General features: G+C 45.4%; 2 protein-coding genes across 14 annotated transcripts in view; both read left to right on the forward strand.

Annotated features, from left to right (window-relative positions):
- Positions 1-9,370: 9,370 nt before the first annotated feature.
- On the forward strand, positions 9,371-19,786 carry LOC121593878. Of its 12 annotated transcripts, none has more exons than XM_041916627.1 (3): positions 9,371-9,453; positions 16,530-17,247; positions 19,688-19,786. In XM_041916627.1, exons 2-3 carry the CDS (start codon positions 17,185-17,187, stop codon positions 19,784-19,786), a joined length of 162 nt encoding a protein of 53 aa, XP_041772561.1. In that variant the 5' UTR covers positions 9,371-9,453; positions 16,530-17,184. The 12 variants fall into 12 exon arrangements, with proteins under 12 accessions (XP_041772561.1, XP_041772568.1, XP_041772562.1 ...); XM_041916634.1 differs by lacking the exon at positions 9,371-9,453 and adding an exon at positions 10,324-10,342; XM_041916628.1 differs by lacking the exon at positions 9,371-9,453 and adding an exon at positions 15,060-15,220.
- Positions 19,787-20,072: 286 nt separating this feature from the next.
- Positions 20,073-24,952, forward strand: part of LOC121593877 — a 102,225-nt gene continuing 97,345 nt past the window's right edge. Inside the window, exons 1-10 of one of the 2 annotated variants that reach the window (XM_041916625.1) lie at positions 20,073-20,179; positions 20,447-20,631; positions 20,703-20,821; positions 21,741-21,939; positions 22,016-22,162; positions 22,350-22,615; positions 22,687-22,777; positions 22,866-23,079; positions 23,155-23,374; positions 23,463-23,679. In XM_041916625.1, coding sequence (XP_041772559.1) covers positions 20,073-20,179; positions 20,447-20,631; positions 20,703-20,821; positions 21,741-21,939; positions 22,016-22,162; positions 22,350-22,615; positions 22,687-22,777; positions 22,866-23,079; positions 23,155-23,374; positions 23,463-23,679 — 1,765 coding nt within the window. The remainder of the gene's footprint in view (positions 20,180-20,446; positions 20,632-20,702; positions 20,822-21,740; positions 21,940-22,015; positions 22,163-22,349; positions 22,616-22,686; positions 22,778-22,865; positions 23,080-23,154; positions 23,375-23,462; positions 23,680-24,952) is intronic. The other variant, XM_041916626.1, reaches the window with a different exon arrangement.

The raw sequence follows: 24,952 nt of genomic DNA on the forward strand, positions 1-24,952 counted from the left end.
ACACACGTCCTACGAAATGTTCCACCACACTGCAAGGTGGAATTCGCCCCCGTTTTTAGAGGGAAAGTTTCCATCGGAACAAAAATATGTCTACTATGTCGAGATCGCCCGATGCTTCTCGGCGCGTTTCTACTTCGCTGGTGGCCGTAACGTGCCGCATTACACTGGCGCGCTGGTACTGGCCCCGCGCCGTACGGTGCGGTACGCTCTATCCGGCCGGAAATGCGGGACATTGCACGGCTTTCAGGGGAAGAACGGTTCGGCATTTTGGCGGATCGGCCGAGACGGTGCGGGCAGGCATTATGTAAGTAAGTGGAGTACAAAGATTTGAAGTTTTTTGGACGGGGGAGAGCCGAGACTGGTTAAAATTGAAGGTCATTAAGGTGCGTTGCATAATGCGAAAGGGGCGTGAGATGATGCATGTATTAGATTTGAAGCTGACGCTGAAGATTTTGTAAGTGTATTTTTTCTTATAAAACTATAGAAATAATAGTGAGTTTAAAAAAGTCTTTGTTTTTAAATATTACCATAAATTTATCATTATTTTCCAACTCTAAACAAATTACTAATAGGAATTGCTTCATTTTCAATTACTAACAGGAAAAACTGTATGAAGTACCAGGCGTCCGCTTTGCTTCTTTCTCCACGTGTTTTAGCGCGTAAGACCCTTTGCTTGGCTTTGTAAAAACAAGCTCATTAAAGCACACCGAAAAACACGACCGTTCAATGGCAAATTATGATCAAAAGCTACTCCTCCATCGGTACACCACTCCAACCCAGCCACGGGTACCGTTTGTGCGAGCCGAACGCATTGCGCAGTGTACGCGCGTACGAGATTGAGCAAGCATCTGGACAGTAACGGGCAACAACAAAAAATGCAATGACATTTAAAAAACAAAAAAACGAACACACAACCCATCAGCCGCACCCGTCGAATAACCTACATAGCAGCGCAGTATTAGGTAGCAGATGATCGAGCCGCGGAAAGAGGATCTCCCACGGTGGCCGATTTTTCCCTAGTATCCGATTTCAGTTATTACATCGTTATAAAAGAAGACCCAAAACCGAGGAGAGCGTTCGCTTCGGTTGTTCCGGTCTCTTTCAACAGCTCGGAGAGTATCGGAAATAGATACACAAAGAGAGTGGAGAGTGAGAGAGAGTGAAGAGCGAAGACAGTTCGGGAAATTGGGACGTGTTTTTAGGGTTGCACATCAACGGGATGGAGTTTGAATGAAAATAAAAAAAAATGCTAGTGATAATAGAAAACCCATCAATGCAATGGGGATGCGTGAGCGAAGTGTTGCTCTCAGCGAGAAAGAAGTACTCTCTCTCCTCGCTCTCTCTATCTCTGCTTCGCGGCATCGCGTTGTCTGTTCGTTTGCGTCCAAAGACCGAAGGAGGGAAGTTTTGGGGACCGAATCGAGCCGCGATTACGCCAAGCAGTCATCGTCCGCTCGGTCGGTGTCGGTTTGCGAGCGTCAAACTAAATAAATAAAACTATTTATACTCTCACCGTGGACGCGGACGCACCCAAAAATCGGCCGCAGTCAGCCAGAGTACAGCCGGACCACTACGACAGGCAGGCAGGGCAGTGGCAATCAGCAGCTCGACGCTGACGCACAGTGGTGGTGACACTTCGGTGGTGTGTACTTCCCATTCTCATTACAACAGTGTCTTTTTGGTTTTTGTTGTTGTTGTTGCTGCAGTGTGAGGGTTGGGCGGGTATTCCGTGGGACCCAATGTAGGCGTGCGTGTGCGTGTGGACCTGTGTGTCAATCCGTGTCAAAACAGAAGGGCTTAAAGTAGGCGGTGTACTCCGCTCATCTGTCACGCCGTTGTTGCGCATCGAGTATCCTGCACGGAGTGGTGTCAACGTGTGTGTGTGTGTTTTGATTTTGTGCGTGAAATACGCATCGAGCTAGCATTAGGAACCGATTCGTTTGGTGCTGTAATTGTTTGGCAATTGGTATTCGACAGAGATTTGGGCCCTGGTGAGCGTGAGCGCAGAGATGCGCCTTCCGCTGTACTTCCGGTGTACGGTGACCCGCCCAAATCTGTGAAGTTGTGGCGCAGTGTGTAAGGACCGTTTGGTAGCGTAACAGAGTTTTTGACACAAAAAAGATGAGATTATTTCGACTCGATTGCACCCAAAGAGTTGGTTTGATGAAGCGGTCAACTCCAGCTGTTGACAACTGAGACGTCATTAGAACCGTGGCCTCATCCTAGTGGGCGGTGGCTATTGTGTCAGTTTTTAGAGAGGTCTTTTTGTTGCTTGTATGATATTTTTGTTTGTAAAGGATCCATTTTAATTTGAATATTACACAGCTCTAGGGAACTATAAGGAAAATGCTTTTGAAAATCAACGTTTAAAGTGTTTAAAGTGTTCTAGGATCTAAAAGGAACTCTCGAACACTTTTTTATTCATTGATATCCAAAAAGAATTAGATCACCTAGTCTCACTTCAATTGATTCTATATTACAGTAGCGAAGTAAACTTGCGATTTTCCGGTAAATTGTGACCCAAAACCCAAGACCTTTTTTTGCTATTGGACAATTTCCAACCGTATTCCAACGGGGCGTGCGACCCTTTGGCGTTCACACGGAAGCTGTACGGTGCTGATGGACCAGACCCGCACACAGGCACACTAAGCGAAGCGGTGTTTCGGTTGTTTTTGTACCGCCCAGGTTGCCCAGGTGCAAAACGCCAAACGGAGAGGAAAACATGCGAACGCCCTGCCACGCCAAAACGTACGGTACGGTACGGTTACGTACGTGCGTGAGAGAGCGGCTGTATGCGTGTACTGGTGGGGTAAGACCAGGGCACCGAGATCAGCGCGAAATGCGTTTGACACGATTTTCGGTGATGGCGGTAGCTGGCGGGCTAAAGGTACTGGCGTGCGTGGACTCGCTTTGGGGACGACCAGCGCGACCAGCCACACAGCACAGCATCACGACCGCTGATGACGACACGGGGAGGAACATTCGCATGCTCACCATCGAGAAGGGAAACAGTCTGTGCGCGTTTGTGTGTGTGTCTGTGGGTGAGAGAAAGGGAGAGCGCGAAAGTACGAGAGTCAGAGAGCCCGAGCGCGCGTGTGTGGGAGCGGCGCTGGAGAATTATGGAGGAAATAGGGAGTGAGCAAAGGAGAAGGAGGCGTCAAGGGGAGTGAAGATGAAGCGGAAGGTTTGGTGGTTTTGGGAGGAGATGAGAAAATTACATAATATTTTCGTCCTAATTGACAATTGTAATAAATTATACAGTGGCACACTGTTTTATTGCACTGAGCCTGCGGAAATCGACCACCGGCACAGCCGGCTTAGGGAGTGCTTTTACAAAACTTGCGGAGTGGAGTTGATGACGCGAAGATTGGTGAACGAGGCAACAGAGTAGGAGGGCAGAGGTGTATGCAAACAGGTGGGGCAACGGCATATTTTGGCAGTGCCAAAAAAAACAAAGCTCACCGTTGCGATAGCGTTTGACGGGCGTCAAGCGAACAGCCATTGGGTGCATCAAAGTACACACTGACTGTTACAGCACAAGCCACAGGGATACGCGATACAGTGCAGTGTGAGTGTGTGTGGTTTCCAGTTCTTTGGTGGTTTAAAAGTTTAAAACTAATTATTTTACTATTATTTTCCATCCGATTTAAACATTTCCAACCAGGCAGCAATTCGTGTCGCTGTGGATAAGCGTGTGAATATGTAGAGTGTTTGTGATTCTGTGTGTATGAATGTGTGCGTATGTGTGTGTGCGTATGTGTGTGTGTAAATCGTAGTTAAAACGAATCAAATCACGGCTTGCAAATCGTTGGAAGCTGCCCAGTGTATTAGCGAAGGTAAAAATCAACAATTCTGCTCGGTACTACGGTGCCAGTTGTGTCCAGTGCGAAGAACACGCAAACCGAGCAGAGAAGGAAATCAAACGCTGCAAACGCACCGGTCAAGCAAAAGGCCCCCGCAAAAAGCCTTTTCCCTGTCCTTTTGTGTGTCCGTGTGCATGAGCGTGTGTGTGTGTGACAGTGTGTATCTATTACTGAGGTTGATAGTATCATCGGCTATTCGCCCCGGGGAAGGGCATTTGACATCGGGCAATAAGGCAATCGGCCAATAATCCAATTAACATACCCCGGTCGCTAATATCGAATATTGCTCCGAGTCCGAGGCAGACGGAGAGGCCGAAAGAAAAAAAAATCCCTCTTCGCGAAACAACCACCGCACGTCGTCGTGTGTCACACCGGTCCCATCCGGTACGATCAACTCGGATTCGATTTACACTCGGTAACGGACGGGAACCGTAGAGGTAGGTGGCGTCATCCGGTCTCGGTTGCTACGTACGTGGCATGATACACCTCATGTTCTAGCCGAAGCCTTTTTCTGTTTTTAGTGTTTTTTTTTGTTGTGGTTTTTGTCCTTTTCCTCTCATTCCGTGCTGGATGGTTATTTGTTACTTTGCAGCGGAATGTGGGTTTTATGGGAATGGGCCAACGATTAGGACTGCATTAGGATTCGATACGTCGGCCCACAACCGCTAGCCACTGGGCTGGGGGCCCCGGGGAGCGACAGGTCAACATCCTGCCCGAAGGTGACGTCATGTGGCAGTGAGCAGACGGGAAGAGTAGCAGAGCTTTCTCTCTCACTCGTTCTCTCTCTCTCTCTTTCTCTTTCTCTTTATCGTTTGTGTGCCACTCCTTGTGTACTGTCCGACATCGTGTAATAAGATGAAGTAGGCGAGAAATCGTAACGCATTAGCATTCAGGATGTCGTTCGAGTTCTAGCACCGAGTGACACTGCCACCCCGCGCCTCCCCTGCTGGCCGCTGGATCCGTGTGTACATTAAACTTTATTGCCCATTTCGGTCCATTCGGTAGGGGTGTGATGCGGGTTGTTGCGACTGCATAATCAAGCAGAGGCAAGGGGACAGAAAACCCTCCGAAAGTCCGGAAGCGGCAAGCGACTATTCAGCTGAGGTGGAGGGTTCGGTTTGCCTAAGAGGAAGGGAAAGCTGTAGCTGTGTTCCTTCCGAAAGCGAATCGAATTTGGAAATCAAAGATTCTCGTTTGGCAAATCAATGGAAACGGTGAAAGGGAGGGCAGAATGGAGCATGTTTATTGTGAAATGGTGGTGTGCAACGTTTGTCTTTTAAGCGGAATTGCATCTATAATGCATTGCAAGTGCAAAAAAACAGCATTGCATTAGGTTTGGCAGCAGATTACGTAAGCTGCCCTTTATACCTAGTATAAAAGTATTAAAATGCATGAGCTTAACGTGAACATTAAGCTGTTCTGGGCTACTATGACGTCTATGCATGATGGATTAACACGCCTTTGTTGACTGATTGTCGTGCTAGGAGTCAATTAAGACCTCTGTTGTGGGTAGAGCGACTATATAGGTCGGTATCGAAAATCTTCTTGAGGTGAGAATGAAAAAAGGCCTTAATCTTTACGTTCCACCTGCTACATAGTTCATTATTACGGGGAAACTTATTTTGCAAACAAATGACAGCAGCATATGAATATTAGGCCGTTGTTTGTTAGTGTACAGTGCATCTTCAATGCTTTTGAACCTATTAAGCAGAAATACATTAACACTTATAACTTGTTGATATCAATGAATTAAAAACATACTTCAATATCTTTTTGTTTTGCTATAAAAATAATAGATTATTCGAGAGGATATTTTGTTTTGAAGCAATTCTCTTTGGAAGCATTCATATCCATGGAAATATGAAGTTCCTGGAGCTGCCACATCATCGATACAATCGTCATTTATGATCCATATTTTTGTGTCCATACAAATGAAAATAACACGCGTATGCGACACAAACATAATAAGGACCGAAAAGGGTCGGAAAATACGCCAAAAAAGCCCATTTTTTGCTCAAATTACTCTAATGGTTTGCAGCCAAAATATCACTTATATTCGTGTGATTTTGCTTCACGTGATAGGTTTTAGCTAATAAATTAAATATTTGATATTATTCCGACTGTATATTACAATTTTGAACCTTCTTGAATCAGTACAATTTGTTCAAAGAATTGTCAAAATTAGAAAACCGCGTAGTTCCGAATCCACGTATAAGAGGTACCGTGTACCTCGGGTACTACCTGTATTTAAATTATACAGATTAGTTGGTGTTGTTTTTATATTAAACATGGGTTGCACATATAAATAACCCACACAACAACATGCAATGCGGAGAGATGACGACTGACCACCTCTCGGTGCGTCCTCAGGATGAGGCAGCGGTCTGTACATAACACATCCATATGATCAATTCCACACTGAGAGTTACTATGCTAAGATCATTTAACTGCATTCCTAAGCTACTGCATTCTGAAACCAGAGGTAGCTAAAATCATTCATTTATAATATGTCAAATGGCTAACGCTGTGTACGAGGTCACTGAGTCCCTTGAGATTTAATTACTAGAAAAGGTGTTTTCCTCGCCCGTGATGTTAACGAGTGTATCACACAGCTAAACAAAGACGCCTTAGCCTTGGGCTTAGGAACATTTTCATGATTATCTGGACTACTTACAAAAAGTGTAGCTCTCCAGGATCAATAAGTATACAGGATAAAGGAAGGTTATTGGTCAAGAAGCTATCTTTCATGTGTTGAACGCACACAACGTACATATTTGAATGTCTGGTTCCACTCCATGAGCTTCACGTTAGTAAATTAAAACCATATCCATCATATGATTGAAATAATTGTTGTATACATAACGAAACATAAGATCTCACTTTGTCTCATTCAAACCATTTCTGATTAAAAGATTCATATTCAGGATTGCCAGTATAGAGATTCCAGTTCAAATTATCTTTGATCTTTAATGAATGAAAGTCCTACCAAAAAGAACCCCTTAAGCAACAACGGCAAAATCACAATAGAACATAATATTCGTTGAATGTACACATTTGGAATGGATTGGATTGGAAACAGAGAGTCCTCATATTACAAAAAAGAAGGCTCCTCATCAACCTCATGTCTAGGCAACTCCATGATGCTCAATCATTAGTTTCAGAGTTTTTCAAAGAATATTTTTCCAATCAGCACTACTAATGCAACCTGATGCTGAAAATCCACAAAGGGTAATTTCACTTTTCTCCCCCATCCTTCGCTCTCTCGTATACTCAAAAACACAGCTTATCAACTACAATGGTCTCCGGTTGGCCGAGGATGCAACGAGCCCTCACTCATCATAAACGCAGCGAGTCCATCAAATGGACAGATACGCACTCGGGCCACGCGGGCCCAGTCGACCTACTGAGTTTGTCAAACGCTGGTGTGTTGTGATGTCTCCGATGATACGGCATTCCAGTTTTTGTGCTCATGCGAGCGCTGGTTCAGCTAATTAGAATGCTCGTGCTGCCGCCGTGCAAGTGTATCGCCACCGAGCTGCAACGTTGCTCATGGCAGCAGCACAATGAACTGCGAACTCCCCCGATGGCTCCGGGCGGGCGGGCAAACCTATTTCCCATTCCCGGGCCATAGTGGTTGTACCGAAACGCGTCCAACCCCGGATGCATTCATTTGTCAGCGCCAACCGTGCACATGTCACCGTACTGTCCCTGTGTTGCACAGTGCCCGGTGAAGCTGGTATGAGAGAAAGAGAGAGAGAGAGAGAGAGAGAGAGAGAAAGAGAGGGAAAAGAGAGAGAGATAGGGTGGGCGTCGGTGTTTGAAACATTAAAGCGCTCCAGCCTAGAGCGCTCAGTTCCGTGTGACTTCTTCCGTGACTGTATGGGGCGCGGTTCATAGCACTTTGGAACACGCAACCCTCTCTCCCTTTCCTTTTTATCTCTCTCTCTCTCTTGCGCTCTTATTTTCGTGTTTCTCTCTCTTTCTCTCATACAAACACACATTCGACTGTAGATATAAGAGGGAGAGAGGAGTGAGTGTGTGTCTGAGTGTGTACAGCGGAAATAAAAACAGCAGAAAAAGGACATCGTGATGGACGCCACACCCTACCTGCTCCATCGTCCTCCCTGTTGTTCCCATCAACGTGTGGAGGGGGTGGTAGATTGATTCGCGAACCGGTTTCTTATCCCTTTCGCGTTTCCGTACGACCGAGACGACAATGAGGACGACGACGACAAGTCAATTGTGTCGAGAGGTTAATGGGAAGCTCGTGTTGTAGCGCCGTTGCCGATGTTGCATGTTTCAAACTGCACTGTGTGCGCTTTTTTTTGTCACAGATCACCCCACCCGGCTTGCTGCCGTTCCTGCGCTTTCAAAATTGGATCCTTCATTGGAATTATGTTCAATGGGCCGTACCACCACCACCACCACCACCACCAACACCAACAACAGCAGCCGTACAAAGCGGTGAAGCAAATGAAGGGAAGAAACTCGTCACTCGCGCCCTCGCAGACGTTTTGAATCCTGAGCAAACGGGCCCCATCACGTCACGTCATGCCGGTGTTTCATCGTGGTGGCTTCGATTCGCACCAAAAAGAAAAAAAAATGGAAAACCTCCCCCACCCGGATGTGCCGGCATCTGCAGCGTGTGCTGAGCGCGGGTGGATGTCATCAGCCTATTTCAATTATACTCAAGGTCGGGACGGGACCTGGTAAGGTCGGAACGATGCACATCCTCATACACACACATACACACACACATACACAGATCTAGGTCGTGGTGGGATGGTGTCGGGAGCCGGGAACGCATCGCTTATGCAATAATGTGCATGTGCATGCTAAAGTGGCCCGAGTGAAGTGGATTTTGTGGCAGCACGATCTGGAGGACGATTGCACAAATCATGCCGCCTCCGCTACCCGGGCTCTGCCGGGTGGGTGGGGATGGTGGTAGTAGTGTGCGCGCACGGTACGCTCGTTAGCAGCAGTAATCGCATCTTCCCTGTACGCCGCCCCACCCGGGATGGCGGTGCAATAAAAAAAAATGAAAAAAAAATCAGGAGGAGCAGCAGGACACGAGACCCGCCTCGGTACTCTACCGCCAGCATGCAGTTGCGACGGATTTTATCTCGTTTTCTCACTGAAATGGGCAGATAAGGCAGCGTTTGATCTCGTTTACGCTACATTAGGCTCACTTGTACGGGCAAAGGAGAGGAATGAAAAAAGTGGATGTCAGAAGAAGGAGAGTGGGCAGTGAGCGATATCGGAGAGCGGATCCCTCACACGGGAAGGGGGAGCAACGGGATTGTTTATGGGGTGAAGGAAAAGGGGTAACATTTTATCGTTTATTTATTCGATTAGGCTTGGGATGGAGCCCCCGCAATCGCATACTGTTACGTAGCTGCTACGGAATTGGAATGTTGCTTAGTCGCTAATCGTGTGTTTATGTTGTTTCTTTTTTCTCTTCTTCTTCTTCTTCTTCTTCTTCTTCTTCTTTTCCAACCATTTCAGTACCACCCGCCAATTCATGAGATGCTGTTGCAGTAATAGATCGTCATGCTCTATTTTGTTCAACTCCTGTATACACCTTGAACCAGTAAGTCAAAGCGTCCATCGTCCAGCGCATCTAGAGGCGTAATAATCAAGCAGCGAGTTTTTGTGCCAACATCTTTTTGCTAAGCTCTCGTGTTGCTGTTGCAGTTGCTTATGTGTATACTAATTAAATGTGTATCATTGTTGCTTATTTGTTAGTTTGATTTATTCAAAATCATCAATTTTTAAAGCCCGTTGCGCAAGCCGTTTTGGCAAAGAGCGAATTTGTTGAGGTTTTGTTGTGACGTCTTTATATGTTTCTATATACAAACATTGCATTTCCTGTTGCATTCGATGTTGAATGTCCCGTTGATCTGTTTTTTTCTTCTTTTCTCCATTCTTTTCTTTCCTGTTTGTCTCATTTTTTTCTGCTGCTGATACTACTACTTCCAATTGTACTACTACTTCTACTACTACTACTACTACTACTACTACTGCTACTGCGATGGTTATCATCATCATCATCACCATCACCATCATCACAACTTGCGTACTACTACTGCTGCTGGCTCTTCACTTATGTGCCACATAATGTCACATTGGCCACTGCTGCCACTATTGATTGCTGTGCGTTGTGCTGCTCGGCTGTGTGTATGTGTTTTTTGGTTGTTGCTGTATGCGTGTGACTGTGCGTGTGACCAACATCGACATCCCATCAACTCATCAACCATATCCTGCCTTCATGAATCGTACCATCATTAACCTTTCATCGCCGGCGGTTGACCGCTCGCCACCCCACGCACACGCATGCACGCTAGAAACGCCTTCACTCGACTGCATCGACAACCAAAGTAGCGCCCATCGTCGTCTGTTAGTGAATGTACATGTTTTAAACGTTCGTTCTTCACCGTCTTTCGTTTCTCTCGCTCTTTTGCTGGACGTTTTGTCGACAGGTGTGTGAGTGTGTGTGTGCGTTTGCAATTGTGTGTGACTTTAGTGCGTCAGAGAGTTTGCTACCAGCTAATCATGATTTAATCAGGAGAGGATAATTTTTGCTTGGGAAAAGAATCAGAACTGTAATTATCATTTCAAAGGTCTGCCAAAAGAAACAGAAGAAGTTTATGTTTTGCTAAATTATTGTCTGTATGTGAGTATCTGGAAGTTGTGTTTGTTTTATGCAGATTCTATTTCATCTGTCGACTCTGGTGAAACTTGCTTCCAGCGTCTGGTCCATGTTGTTTTAAAACAGCGTTTGCATTCATTTAACGATTTTTTCTATGGCCTCGAGAGAAAGCCACAGTTTTTGTTAAATTACAGAGTCATTTGATGCTTACTTACATACTAATTCTATGGATACTTTAATGATTGAGATTTACACTTGACTCCTTTTCATTGATCTGATTCATTACATGATTTAATTTTGCTAGACAAATTTGCAGCAGAGCTGTTTTTTTCAATGTAGTTTTGACATTCAGCAGTGGTAATAATAATATATTTTTTGTTTAAATTAACATAAAAAGACTTCAATCAAAATAAACGTTAACGTTGAAATATGAAATTAAACATTAAATAACACTCGTTCTTGAGGCAAGCGTTGAAATTTGATTTGAGGATGATCAAATTTGTTTGGCAAAAAAACATCTTCAGTTTTATTTTGAATGAACTCCATCCCAAGCCCACCACCATCATCTGCAAGTACATCATCACCATCATCATACTACTACTACTTACTGCATCTGTATCTAGCCGCATCAGTACCATCCATGTTGTATGTCGTGAGAATGTGTTCCGAGTAAACGTAGCGTAATGAAAGTGCATAGTGTTCGTGCGTTTGTGTACAAAGTTGTTTGTTGAGTTTGATTGGACGTGAATGATATTTTATTTTTTCAGAAGCGTAACGATTGGATTTCCGACGCATTTGGTAGAGTGTGTTAGTTAGTGCCAAAATTAATCACACAAAAAAGATGAAGCAGACAATGTGCTGTTCAATTCAGAGTTGTAGCGTTTTGAATGGCACGTACGGTGCATACTGAAAATGGAACTGAATAAGGGAAAAATAATGCTAAAATGAAAATGGATTTGAATACAGCCAACAATAGGTCACACACACACACACACACACACACACACACACACACACACACACACACACACACACACACACACACACACACACACCACATTCTATTTCTAAAACTCGGTTTGGAAAATATGTCTTTAAAGAACGCCATAGGAAAGCTCTCACATCATATCGTACACAACGCTGCTCGAATAGAGATATTTGTAAGCATAGTTCAATTCATCGGCGTAGTTTTCCATTCAAGCTCGCACCGTGTTACTCCTCCAAGCAATAGGCTCTTGAGCAGGGACTGCAGCCTAAAGCTCGCAGCCCCGAGCACCCTCAGCTTTGAAGAAGGCGCTCAAGCGGAAGGACAGCCTTGCCTGGCCGAAGTAGCCTCGTCAGCTCGAGGCAAACTGAAGAAGCACGGCGTCATCGCGTTTGAAGAGCGGCAGAAGAGATTTGGTCAAGATCGCCGACCAACAATGCGTTTCAGCAAAGCTTGCCCATCCCGCGAAACATAATATTAATAATCAAACCGGATAAGGCCGTGCGAAACATAACCACTAAGCTTTTGCGCACCGCACCCACCATAAAATCGTGCCGTCCGGACAAGCACACGTGATTAACTGTGACGTTTTGACGTTACAGTGCCACTTTGGTCGCTGAAGATTGGTCTAGCATTTAGTTTTTTGCCGATTAAACACTGCTCAAATCAAGACAGAGAAGCTAAAAGTAATCCCGCTAATCTAAACACGTCAGGGAACCTTCCCATGTCGGCTCCACAATCCGGTCGTGCACTCGCGCCTCGGATGGGTGATGTTGTTTTGTTTTAGTGTTGTTTAATGTACTTACATTTACACAACCACCCGATCGCCGCCACACCACGGCGCTACTTACGATGCAATAAAAGCGACGTAAAACGCCCCAAAAGTCGGGAGTCACTGTAATAGAGTTGTTTTTGATTTACCGCCCTTCATCAGCCCGCGGTCGCAAGGGGGTAGAGGATGGCTACCTCGTGGTGGAAATATTTTCGTTCGGTCTGGTCGGTGATGGGCCACGCAACGAGGACGCACCGGGGACAAATGATTTTATCGCTTTATGGTGCGGTGGCATCGCTGGCAGTACTGGCTCGCCACACGCAACGCACAATGTTGAGGGACGATGTATTGCGATGTAAATGAAAATGAATTCGTTCGTTAGTGATAGGTGTAGCAGGCACGATATATGAAGCATCATAAAAATAAAGGACAGATCAAGGCAGTCGGGTTGGCAGTAATGCAAGGACAACAGTGACAACAGTGACGCGGGGTGCTAAATTGGATTTAGATTCACAAACACCCGCAGAAAAGTCACACACCACACGAGTAAAGTTTGTATTCTTGGAGAAGCATTGTTCAGCTAAAGAAAGCATAATTACTTCTGTGTAGTTTGGAGATGCTGGGATAGTTTCTTCTAGGATCTAGTCGGTATCACCACAACCAGACCACAGACACATTGTGAAGCTTAAAAACTTTGTTCAGAAAGTAAGCTAGAGATGCTAATTGTTAATACCTCAGTCAAACTAGGTCATAGAGCATGGTGCTAATAAAAGTTACTCATAGTCGGAATTGCTCTTATAAGTCAATGATGTATAAGATTGCTTTTTCTGGGTTCAATTTCCATTATTTGGGCCCTTTCCGTTTTAAGTTGGAAGGCTGAAATTTCAGCCTGTCAGCTGTTTGCATTGTGTAGCAGTTTTCGAGCAGCTATCTAAGTGAGTATAATATACAGGTGGGCTTATCCCAAGGTGTATGAATTTAGAAGGCTGATTTTTATCGTTTCTGCTTGTGAATGAAGATTTTAAGAGTGTTTTGAGTATTCGTCAAGCCTCCAGAAAGCTCGTTGGAGCAAAAGTTTTCCCACATCCTGCCAAAAAGTGATGTTCCAATTTGGTTATTAAAATCATGCTATGAGACCACCTGGACTACATACACTTTGATTCTATATTCCATCACCTGATCTCTTTAAGCACCTTGGGATAAATGTAAACACTACCTTGTTTTTCGAGCAGGTACTCGAATCTTGGCTTTCTGTAGTCGGTTGCTTCATGGGACTGGGTGACTGGCCCCGCACCCACGTGACCGTTTTGTTTAGCGTCGGGTTGCCCCCCCGACGTTCAGGCAACCGGTTTCCCGGGATACCCACCCCCCTCCTGGTTCGCCATATGCCACCATCCGCCCAAGGGGTTGGGTCAAGCCCGTGTACCCAAGCTTGGATATGTGGTGACACATGTTACCACTCTACCACTCGAATCTAATTCTAGCTTTGAGGCTTGAATAATCTAGACTGAAAATTGCAGGCTAGTTGTATGTGTGGTTTTGTATGGCGTGTTTACATGATTTCAGCCTCCAACTGTCAAACTCCATACAAAATGCTGACTAGAATAGTGAAGGGCCCCATTGTTGATACAAAAACAGTTGTTTTATAGCTTAAACTAACTCAATTCTTGAATAATGCTGTTTTCCTTCTTCATAAGCCTATTTTGTGATAGAAACACTCCCAAGAAGTGTTAAATGGCAAACCATTTCTATGAAAGCTATACAATTGAGACAACCTTTCGGGGAAGAAGAAATTATATATTAATCTGAGATTACTTCTTATTTGAAGCAGTATGCAACAAATTCAACATCATGAAACATATAAAACATAATATCTTTATTGAATTGCAACACAGGATTGCTGCAAAACAAAGCAACCCCAACAATGAAGCAGCTTCAGCAAATTGAAGTGTACGCGCAAACAGCAAACAACCAATCAGACTAGATCAAACATTCAAACGTTAGCTTCCGCCAGCGACAGCCATGTGGTACGTTGCGCGACTGGTATGTGGTTCCGTCGCAGCATAAAGCAGCTCGTTTCATCCATCCATCCATCCGTCCATCGGAATCGTCATCGGTGGGGCGAATTCGTGAATGAAATTTTTGTTTACTGCAGGATACAAAATAGATGAGAAACCGTTGCTGCTGCTGCTGCAAGAACGCGATAGAACGATAGTGACTGATAGTAACGCTGGACCAATTTTGCTGCGAGAGAGCATCAACGAGAAAAAGGGAGATATGCTGAAAATTGAGGAAAAAAAAAGCTAGAGCGAGATAGATACAACGGGAAATGTAGCAGAATTTCGGTTCTGACCGTCCACTTCTCGAAAGCTCGCGAAGTTGCCAAACGAAAGGATCGAATGCAATGTGCTAGAAGGAATGCATAGCTTGACAGTCCTTCTCATTTCCTCCCACCTCTCAGTCGGAGAGCATCCTCACGGCACCATAGCAACCCTTGGCCTGCGCGGTACGTGCTCTTTCGGCAAGGGTGGTGTCAGCACACTCTCTTAGACACATCTCTTGCTCTCGTAGCTCTCTCTCTCTCTCCCGTCGCCACGTGTGCGTGTGTGCGTAAGCGTGTGCAGTCGCCGAGCGCAGCATCCGGACGGGATTTTCCACCAGTGGTTTTGTGTCGGTGTTGGGAAATCTCTGCTCCTGCGAGCAACATTTTCCTCTGTCGCGCTCTCCCGAGCGATGGGCGAACCTGTGCGCGTGTACGTGTGGTGAGCGTCTGTTGGTAGTGGTAAGGCACTGTGCCACCGAGGTAGGGACAAAAAAGTAGGGCTTTCCCCCGAAAGACTCGCAGCAGCTCGCAGGAAACGGAGGAGTTTTTTTCGTCGGACAGAGCGCCCTGCACGGTGAAGCATTGGTCTCGACCGTCGTCCGGGTGGAAAATAGTTTATCAAGACACGGTACTTAGCGTTTGAGTACACATACACAGTGTAGGATCAGTGTAGTGTTGTAGCCCATCGATATAAAATTTGGTTTTGCAGCAGCAGAAACTGAGATTGCGTGGGGTAAGTGAGTGGACCGTTATGTTCGTTTCGACGCTGACGGAAATTAGGTTATGACAGTTTGGTGCTGTCTTCCCTCCCTGCGTTTTTGGGAGCAGCAGTGAGCAGTCGGAGTCAGTCGCTCGTGAGTCGTTTATTGGGACACGCACGTCTCGCTGGGTTTCGGAAGCTGGTACGGCCACAGTCACAGCCATCCCGTGCCGTGAACAAGCGCACGCTTTAGGCGGTATTGTGCAGTGCAGGTTCGTGGCGTGTAGCTTGTCGAGAGGGAAATAATTCTTCTAGCGAAACTACAGATCAAAGCAGAAGCGACAACAGGATCCGCGTTCCGACACCGTTTCGTCACAGCATCCCTTCGTGAGTGGCTTCGGTGAGCGGTGAGCTGTCTCCAGTGCCTTCTCACGATGAACTATAGGGGTGGCTAGCGTGAGATGAACAACCTGCTTGGTGAGCGTACGGTGTGTCGGTGACCGTGTCAGTGAAAGGGATGCTGGCTCGCTTCTCATCCGCTCACCGGATCGATTGAAGGGTGGTCGAGCGAGAGCTGCCAAATGCGTGCGCGTGTGTTTGTGTGCTTCGGCGTACGGTTGTGCTCGTATGTAGTGTCCGTGGTTTTCTTTTTTGGCTGTGCAAGCTCTGTAAAGCAGGATCAGGCAAACGTGTGTGTGTGTGTGTATGTATGTATATGTGTGGGGCTATTGTCGACCGTTTTCACATGCGGTTTTCATCGTGCAAAGCGTGTGCGTGAAAAGTTGCCCGATTTTCGTGTGGTCGGCGGATGCGGATGCCTTATCCGTTCGGTGACGTATTTGGGGTGTTGGTTTGTTCTCGACTCACCGTAACAGGGGGTGAAATTTCTTCCTTTTTTGTTGCCAATTCTGAGGTAAATCGTGTGGGCCGGAGCGAGGGAGTGGGTGACAGTGGTCGAGCAAGGGAAAGCGAAGTGGATTTAAAACTCTGCCACTAACGAAACAGTAAGAAACGGTGGGAAAGTGTAGTTTTGCTTCAATAGCAGATACTGTTGGCGTTTGGCAAAAAAAGAATTTGTTGACAGGGCTTGCCTCGTCCCTCCCGTAGCATGTGCAGCTCCTTGCCCATGGGTGCATTTTGCACAATTTATAGTTTTCTTTAAGATGGGTGTGTTTGACGCATCGCTTTCTTCCTCTTAATTTTTCGTTTGTTTTCCTTTGCCTAATTGACAACACAGTTCCCTGACACAGTTGAGATAGAGCGAGCGAGAGCGATCGAAAATAGTGTACGTGTGTCTGTGTGTGTGTGTGCGAGTGTGTATGTGTACGTTCGAATTCGAAGGAAGCTGCCCGAACGAGACACAAACAGCCAGGAGAGCAGGAATGAAACACAAGTGAGCGAGAGCAAGAGAGAACGAATGGAGAGAAAAGTGTGATTGAAAAGTGCTAAAATTTTACTACATCTATAAGCGAAACCCAAAAAAAAAATAACACCTCGTATTTCATACCCGCCACCTGCTGTACATACAAAAAAAAAAAACACCGAAAATAGTGAACATTTTTATAGCTCAACAACAACCCCAAAGTTGATGTCATTTGCTAGAAAGCAAGCAATCGAACCCAAACGACAACAATTTTCCTTCTCCTCATTCAAACGTTAGCGTAATATAATACAGTGAAAATCTCCCCTCCCCTAACAGTCAGTCAAAAAAAGGCATCCCATTTTGAGAACACAAAACACGAAAGCTTCGAAAGAACGTTGAAAGACGTTTTGTGGTAAAACTAAAAGGGTTGGCAGAAAGTAAAACGGGGGCCAAAACGGTGCCAGCAGGCAAAAACCCCGGCTAGAGAGCGGCCACGGTGCGAAAAAGACACACTCACGCGTAAGACAAAATGGGAGCTAAGGGTAGCGTAGAGGCTGCCAAGATGAACGCCGATGGCTGGGGCCACTTCGAGGTATGTTTTTCCACCACGGATCCACCTTTTCTTTTTCTTTTATGCTTTTGTTTTGTTTTTCGTTCGGTTTTACTTTATCCAAGACCGCACACACGTAGCATTTTTTTAAAAATAATAAGCCTTTCGTTTCTCTTTATTTTCCTTCTCCTTATTCTGATTTTTGTTTGCTCTTAAAACACTTCTTTCTACTTTCCTTACCACTTTTAACTTACCACACACTCCCGTTTACGTTCTCTGTTCTGTGAAGTCTAAAATAAATACAAAATTATAAAACCTAAACGCTAAAATTGGTACTACGCGTGTGTTAGACCTGCATATGCTGTAGGGGCCCGGACAACATACGCCAGTGTGTAAACGCTTGCTTAAGGGGCTAGTTTGTAAAAAGTGGGAAATAAAAAAAAAAGAGTAAACAATTTATTTAAATACACAAACATCGATCCCGCTAAACGGTAACTACGACCATCTACTGGCAAAAACGTGAAAAAACGTGCGAACAGCAATAACGAACAAAACAAAGAAAAAGAACTACGCTACAATTTATGAGAATGATGCGAACCAATCACTGTGTGCGAATGAGCTTTGGTAAATAGTGTGCAGCCTGCAAACACAAGCGCTAGCCCGTATTGCGACAGGTTCTTGCAGCTTTTTTGTCTCCCCTTAAAAAATTGTCTTGAGATTTCGTTCCACTTCGCGTTTTCGTTTCACCGCTCCCGCATTCTCGTTTTTCTGACCTTAGTGTACAAACGTTGAAAAGCCGCTGTTTGTGTGTGTTTGTTTGGTTTTTGTTTTTCTTTTCATTTTGTCTTCTTTTTATGTTTGCGTAGGAGCTGCTGCTGCTGCTGCTACTGTGCTGTAGCTGTAGAAGAATTTTTCATTTTTTAAATTAAATATTGGCATTACATAGTATTTTTAAAACAGATTATGCTAACACTATTAGCGTAATCTTACTTTATTGTGTGTGCTACTATTAGCTACTATTATTCTTGATTTTAACAAATATGCATCGCAAAAGATTAACATTTCCTAATTTTGCTGTATCCAAACGCGATTTTAAATTCTCTTTTCGTAATCAAGTTGTGTAATATTTATATCTATGTGTGTGTTTTCAATCCAGACAGTAGTATACAGCGTACGATGTGCGTTTTTCTCGTGCTGGTTTACAATTGGTTTTGAAGCATTCGAAGCGTATTATTTTTGGTAGTTTGGCTAGCGCGTTCATATCATATCGTTCTCCGATGTGTAAATAGCTCGAAAACGATATCGATCAGTATAGAGGTAATGGAGTATCGTTCATGAAGACACATAAATCATTGCTTTCAATAATCAAAAAACAAAAACCATCATTCTCATACTTGATTGTACAGCATTTGTACTATTGTTCATCGTAGTTTTGTAAAGTCTGCGTAGCCAACAGTATAGCCTCATTTACTCTAACACTAGCTCATGATAAACAAACAAGTTCGTGTTAAAAAAAAAAAAACAAATTCTTCGTTACATAAATAAAAATTGATCATCCGTCCCTTAAATCTAATCCTTTACTTTGAGCCTTAGTCCTAAGCATGCACTTCATTAGATTTCGAAAGGATCAAAAACCTCAATTATTATTCCGAACCACCACCAAATGCCAATCTCCATATCCTAAGCTCCTACCACCCATCTCAAAAAAAAGGAGAGAACGCCCCGTTCTTCACGTTCAATTCGTGCGCCAAAGTACTTGAGCACTCAATGTCAATTACGAAACATCCGGCATGCATAGTGAGACTGCACCAGCGCTCAGTGAGCGAGGGTGAGCAGCAAAGGCGCCGCCACCGCCACCGCTGTCGGCAGCGAGCCGACTTCGTTCTAATCTCATCGCCGTGATTCTGCTTCCTGTCGATGACTGCTCAATGCCAGTGTGGCGGGGGAGTTGTATTAAATATAAATTTAGGTCAACTCGGAACTCGCCCCCGGACTGTCCCTGGACGGATCGCAGTAGAGAGAAAAAGAGAGAACGAGAGCGTGCCAGGGAGTAGTGAGTGCAGGCCCTTTTCTCGCAAGCAAACCCATCTCGAGATTGCACTTTGCAAAGCTGCACCAAACGCAATTCCCATTGTAAGCAGTCCACGTGTGTGTGTGTGTGTGGGTATGGGCGGTTATAGAGTTTTAAACTTTTAAACCCATACACAATGCCCCCGATGAAGAATGTATTTGCTAGTGCCATGAATTGAACGTACGAACGCGGTGCTACTACCCCTGCCTCATTCGGTACGGTGCGCCGAACACGCCCTTAAGGTGCCAACTCACCCGCCCGCAATAATGCACCGACCGTGGATCCCAGAACTTCTGTGCACACATCCTTTCACTCGATGCCGAAAGCCGTCGAATGCCCGCGCCCTGCTAGCCGTACTAATACACTTCGTTGCGTTTCTCTTCCCCCTCCCCCGACACTGGCGTCTTGTAGCGTGGCAGCCGTCACTACAGCCACAGACATAATCAGCGGTCCCAGTCGTTGAACCGAGGCCAAGCTCTTTCACGAGCCGATGTCAGTGGGATGTGGTGACAGCAAGGAACCTCAGGTAACAAAACGATCCCCAAACCATCCCGCCCCCCCGAACCAGTTGGCGCAGATGGCGCTGCGAAGGCGAAAGGGCAAAGCCCGTATTCCCAGCGGTCCACTGCGTCTTCGTAATCCTTCGCAGCGCCACTAAATTCCAACGCTCACGTAACCCTCGGGTCCCCCCTTATGCCCGATGCCGCGAACTCGCTCACAATCTCTACAATGTCTCTTTCGCACATCTGCTTTCCGGAAAACGACAGGAGGACAGGCTGGGTGCCCAAGTTGCGCTATGGGTAATAAACTAAGCTGCTCGTGTGCGCCGCTTATGCGGAAGGCATATCGTTATGAAGATTCTCCTTGGCAAGCATCCCGTAGGCGGGACGGCCATCTCCTGAGGTAAGGTTTACGTTTGTGTTTGTGTGTTAGTCATTGGAGGTGGTGCCATAGTAGTTCCACTGTTGTTTTTTTTTTCGTGTGTGAGATTAGAAGGATTTCGAGAAAGCCGAAAAAACGATTTTCCGCTCAATATTCCTTCCCCGTTCTTCGGGAGAATACGACGGAAATGGGCTCGTAGAGTGGGGCGCCGTTCTTTCTATCATTGGAAAAGGCCGTTAATCTAGCTGATCCGGGTTTTTTTGTTACTTGTGCGAACCATCATTACAGGTTGTGGGCAGAAGTGTTCCACGTATCGGCTAGCGGTGCCGGCACCGTAAAATGGCAGCAGGTGTCGGAGGATTTGGTACCGGTGAACATCACCTGCATTCAGGACTCGCCCGAGTGCGTATTCCACATCACCGCATACAACAGCCAGGTCGATAAGATCCTTGACGTACGACTAGTGCAACCGGGTAAGAACGAAACAATCGCTCCGACCAGCGTGCGTCCAGTCAAACTGACACCCAGTTGCTTCTCGTTTTAGGCACACGCATTGGGCAGGCCTCAGAATGCTTCATCTACTGGAAGGACCCGATGACGAACGATACCTGGGGCCTGAACTTTACATCCCCGATCGATGCGAAACAGTTCCGTGAATGTTGTGTAAGTATAGCTAACGATCTTTCATCCAGTGTGGTACTGCTACTTCTACTGCTGTTTTGCTACTACTGCTACTACTGCTACTACTACTACTACTACTACTACTACTACTACTTCTACTACTTCTTCTACTACTGCTACTTCAACCGATCTGTGTTTCTATGAGTGTATGCCAAGTGTGTACGCGTGAGGTAACCCTCACGAAACTCTCTCTAAGCTCTCTTGCTGTCTGGCTATCTCTCTGCCCACCATTCTACACTGCCTGATTGTTTACGTGTGTGTATGTGTGTGTGTCTGTATGTCTGTATCCGTATGTATGTGTGTATGAGTATATCGTGAGTCTGAGTCAACACTGATTGAGCCGCACGATCGCACGATCCGATCGTTTCGCACCCACAAACAACACAAACGTCTTCACTCAACAGACGCACACACACACTCACGAACCACCTACCGCATCCAAGCGGCTGCTCTGCGGCTGTAGCTGTGTTTTTACCTTTCACTCCATTCTACTTATCGCTATCACACCTGTTCTATCTCTAAACTATGCCGCTAATAAAATGTTGCACTATTATTTGTGAGTAAATGAGCATCCTCCAACTCCAACCACCCCCGGGCGACACCGTCCAACTAAACTCCAAACTCAACAACTCCTGCGCCACTCGCGTTCGAATCTGAATCCAAGAAAGTACGAGTGCGGAAACGCACCCAGATGGCGCCTGCGATCAAGCGCAAGCGATAAACTAGAACCCGCCGGGTACCTTTCACAATCACTCCCCCATTCCAACTCCTGTCATGCAGCTCCCGCCCCCACCTCCACCTTTCAAACACACACCTTCACCACCAGTGTTCCAGTCCAGTTGCGCGCCGTCTTCCCTGCCATAGCCATTCATCACCCTAATAATAGTGCGACGTTTTACAGTCGCCTTCTTTCAAATTTTCACGAAAGGCCTCCTCAAGCTATTCACTAAAACTTGATCCACCTGGGAAGGGCAAGGTTAAGACGAAGAGGAAACCGCTCAGCACGCCGGCGAGCCCGTCGCGCGCCCGGGAACCCCAGTGCACCTGCATGACCGCCGAACAGTATGCTAGGATTCGGGCCCAGGATCCACGGTATCGTGGTAAGTTTTGCGCCGAATTTAACATCGAGATGAGCGTCTTGTTATTTCACTAATACATGATGGCACACCTTTGTAGGATCATCCACCCTTCCGAGGGCTACCAACCGGGCTACGGAGACGGAGACGCTGCGTAGTGAAAAGATTGCGACGGCCACCTCCAGCACCTCACTGTACGACAATGTTGGAGCAAACAATACTCAGGGAAATACGATCAACAGTCAAGGTATGGGCATGGTAGAAAAGAGTGTCATTAACGTTTTGTGAATGCAAGAAGAATGCAAATATTAGTTTCTTTTGAGTTTTTGCGAACTAAAATTAGTCTTTTTTGGACAATTCAACCAAGAGATGTTAAGATCTTCAGAGTAGTCAATGCGTTAACATCTTTCTTGTTGCTGTATGTTCTATCGTAGAAGCTGGCCACAGACAGACAAAGTCCCAAGAAACAAGTACAATGACTAACGTTGGAACCGTCACCGGAACAGCCGTCACGCAGAATCATGTCGGGTCGCAGATTGGGCAGGATGAATCAGGTTCCGCCATGGGTAATCAACGTCCCGAGGAAACATCCAAATCAGAGGGCACCCAGGCCGGCGGTACATTGCAGCAGCCGGAACGCTCAACCAAGACCACGTCCACCGGTACCGGCACCAGAACGAAGGACTTCAATGAAGAGATGGTAGATGTTGCTACACTGTTCGCTTTGTCAGGCTCTTCTAACCCGCTCGTCTTCTGCTCTGCTTCTTTTAGCCCCGCGATCAACACGACATGCATCACAACATCATCAACAACAACACGGCTAGACGTAACAAGTCCAAGAGCACAGAGGATATGAATGTTGGTTAGTGTTTCCAGCTGCTGGAAGTTACTTGCAAACGGTCGATGTAGAACGCTGCCTAATTAACAATCTTGCATTACTTCGCCCCCAGATTCATCTACCATGAAGCGCATGCTGAAGCCAATGCCAAGTGCCGAAAGTCCCGTGACATCGCCGGAGATGGGCAGACGCCGTTACAATTACTATAACTCTGCAACCAACACTCCTCATACGCATCAGCACACTATTCACAATGCACATATGTTAAACAATAACGGCACCATTTCACGTAACGCTAGTCAGAGCTCCCGTTTCTCTGGCTCAAGGTGTGTATCCTTCTTCATCATTAAGAAAATCAACTACAGGTTAATGTTAATGTCACTACCATCCTTTATCAACAGATCATCGCACGAAATAGGCAGAGGCCATCAACACGGTGGACGCGGGCTGTATCTGGAGCTCGAGCGTGAGCGAAGCTGCGTGGAGGGCTCACCACCATCGGATAACGTGATGTTCGACAATCAGTGCTACGCCACCACGCCCAGCTCAAGCAACGGCAACTCGGATCAGGATCAGCCGCCGTACGGACGGCAGAGTGGACGACATTCGCATCACCATCAGGTAGGATTGGCGGGACCGATTGCACCTCAATGGTGGCGTGGTGTACCTAATCCGAATAACCAAATATGCTTATACTCCTCTCTTTTAGAACCCTCCCAACGTTACTCCTACGCCGGGTTCACCAACGTCGCGGTTGCTGCTGGAGTACGAGATGCATCTGCGCAACACGCTGGCGAAGGGCATGGACGCAGAGTCGTACAGTTTGCATACGTTTGAGGCGCTGCTGTCGCAGAGTATGGAAAACTTGGAGTTGGCTGAAAGCTTGCCCGGCTCCAACCAACGCAGTCCGTATCCAATTAGAAGAAGTAAGTATATGGGAATAGTTAAACGAGTGGTAGTACATTCGGAATTTAAAATTATACAGCATTGAAGTCACAAGGATTTATCAAAAGTTTTTGAAAGATATCCTTGCCAAGGTAGTAGGACCTTTATGATGTGTTACATCGAACAAAGTATTTTGCGATTGAAACAAAATTATCCGGATCATCATGAATCTTTGTATTCATCATAACCAGAATATTATTATTATCGATAATTAAATCTTGAATCAATAAGAAAGGTGCAAAATCTAATCCATAATTCAAATATTCCAAAACAAGCAACAACTAATGTAATAAGCACCAAGTATTCATGAAACCACGAAAAAAACATGGAATCCTTTGGCAAATATTTTTGTGAACTGCCACCCAAAAATTCAACTGAGAGAATTTCGGCTGCCAAATCGCGTATGTAGGTAGGAGAATATACGCCTTAGGGAGATATTCATCTTGAAGAGACATAAAATGAATGGAATATGACGGGATCGTCTAAATATTCATCTTAAAAAAATAATTTCTCCTGAAGAGACTTCAACTTAGAGAGATTCCACTGTAGCTTCTTGTTTGATTGTTGTTATATGAATTTTCCTACCTCCTTTCTTGGTCTAAACACCTTGGATTTTCAATGAGAGACTTTTTGAATAAAAATGTTCGATCAGATTGGGACGTAGATAATCAATACACTAGGAGAATGTGCTGCATATCTCTATTGCTTATACACGCACCTAACAGTAAATTGACAGAATTGTGCAAGGTGGTATAATATAGGTGGTAGCGTTTTGGAGTGCAGCTGGGATTATCAACACATATCCTTTGAGATAAAGTGACTTTTCGGAACACCGCGATGGCCATTTCGTAATATGTTGATTATTACAGTTTTTATATTTCTATCTCTCTTTACTTTTCTTTTCTAACCGAATGTAATTTGAAGATAGCGAACAAAAAGTAATTGATTTTTAAAGCTACTTCCCATCCCGATAGGGGAATCTTATCAACAGTTTGAATAATATCACTACTTTTTGTAAGCTATGTATCCTAGCATCAAATGTTAATGTACCTTTTCAAATTGTATGAAACGTTGAATTATGCGGCATCTCTAGAGATGATTAAAGCCAGTTAGTCTAAAGACTCTATAAAATCAATGAAACGCCACACCTCCACATCGACTGCCACCTCGGCATCGACTCTATTGTAAATTGTAGCAGTATCGATTACCTCAAAGAGTAATAAAGTAATAAATAACGATATAATAATTTACAAT

Source organism: Anopheles merus, chromosome 2L (assembly GCF_017562075.2).
Source record: "Anopheles merus strain MAF chromosome 2L, AmerM5.1, whole genome shotgun sequence".
NCBI classification, from domain to species: domain Eukaryota; kingdom Metazoa; phylum Arthropoda; class Insecta; order Diptera; family Culicidae; genus Anopheles; species Anopheles merus.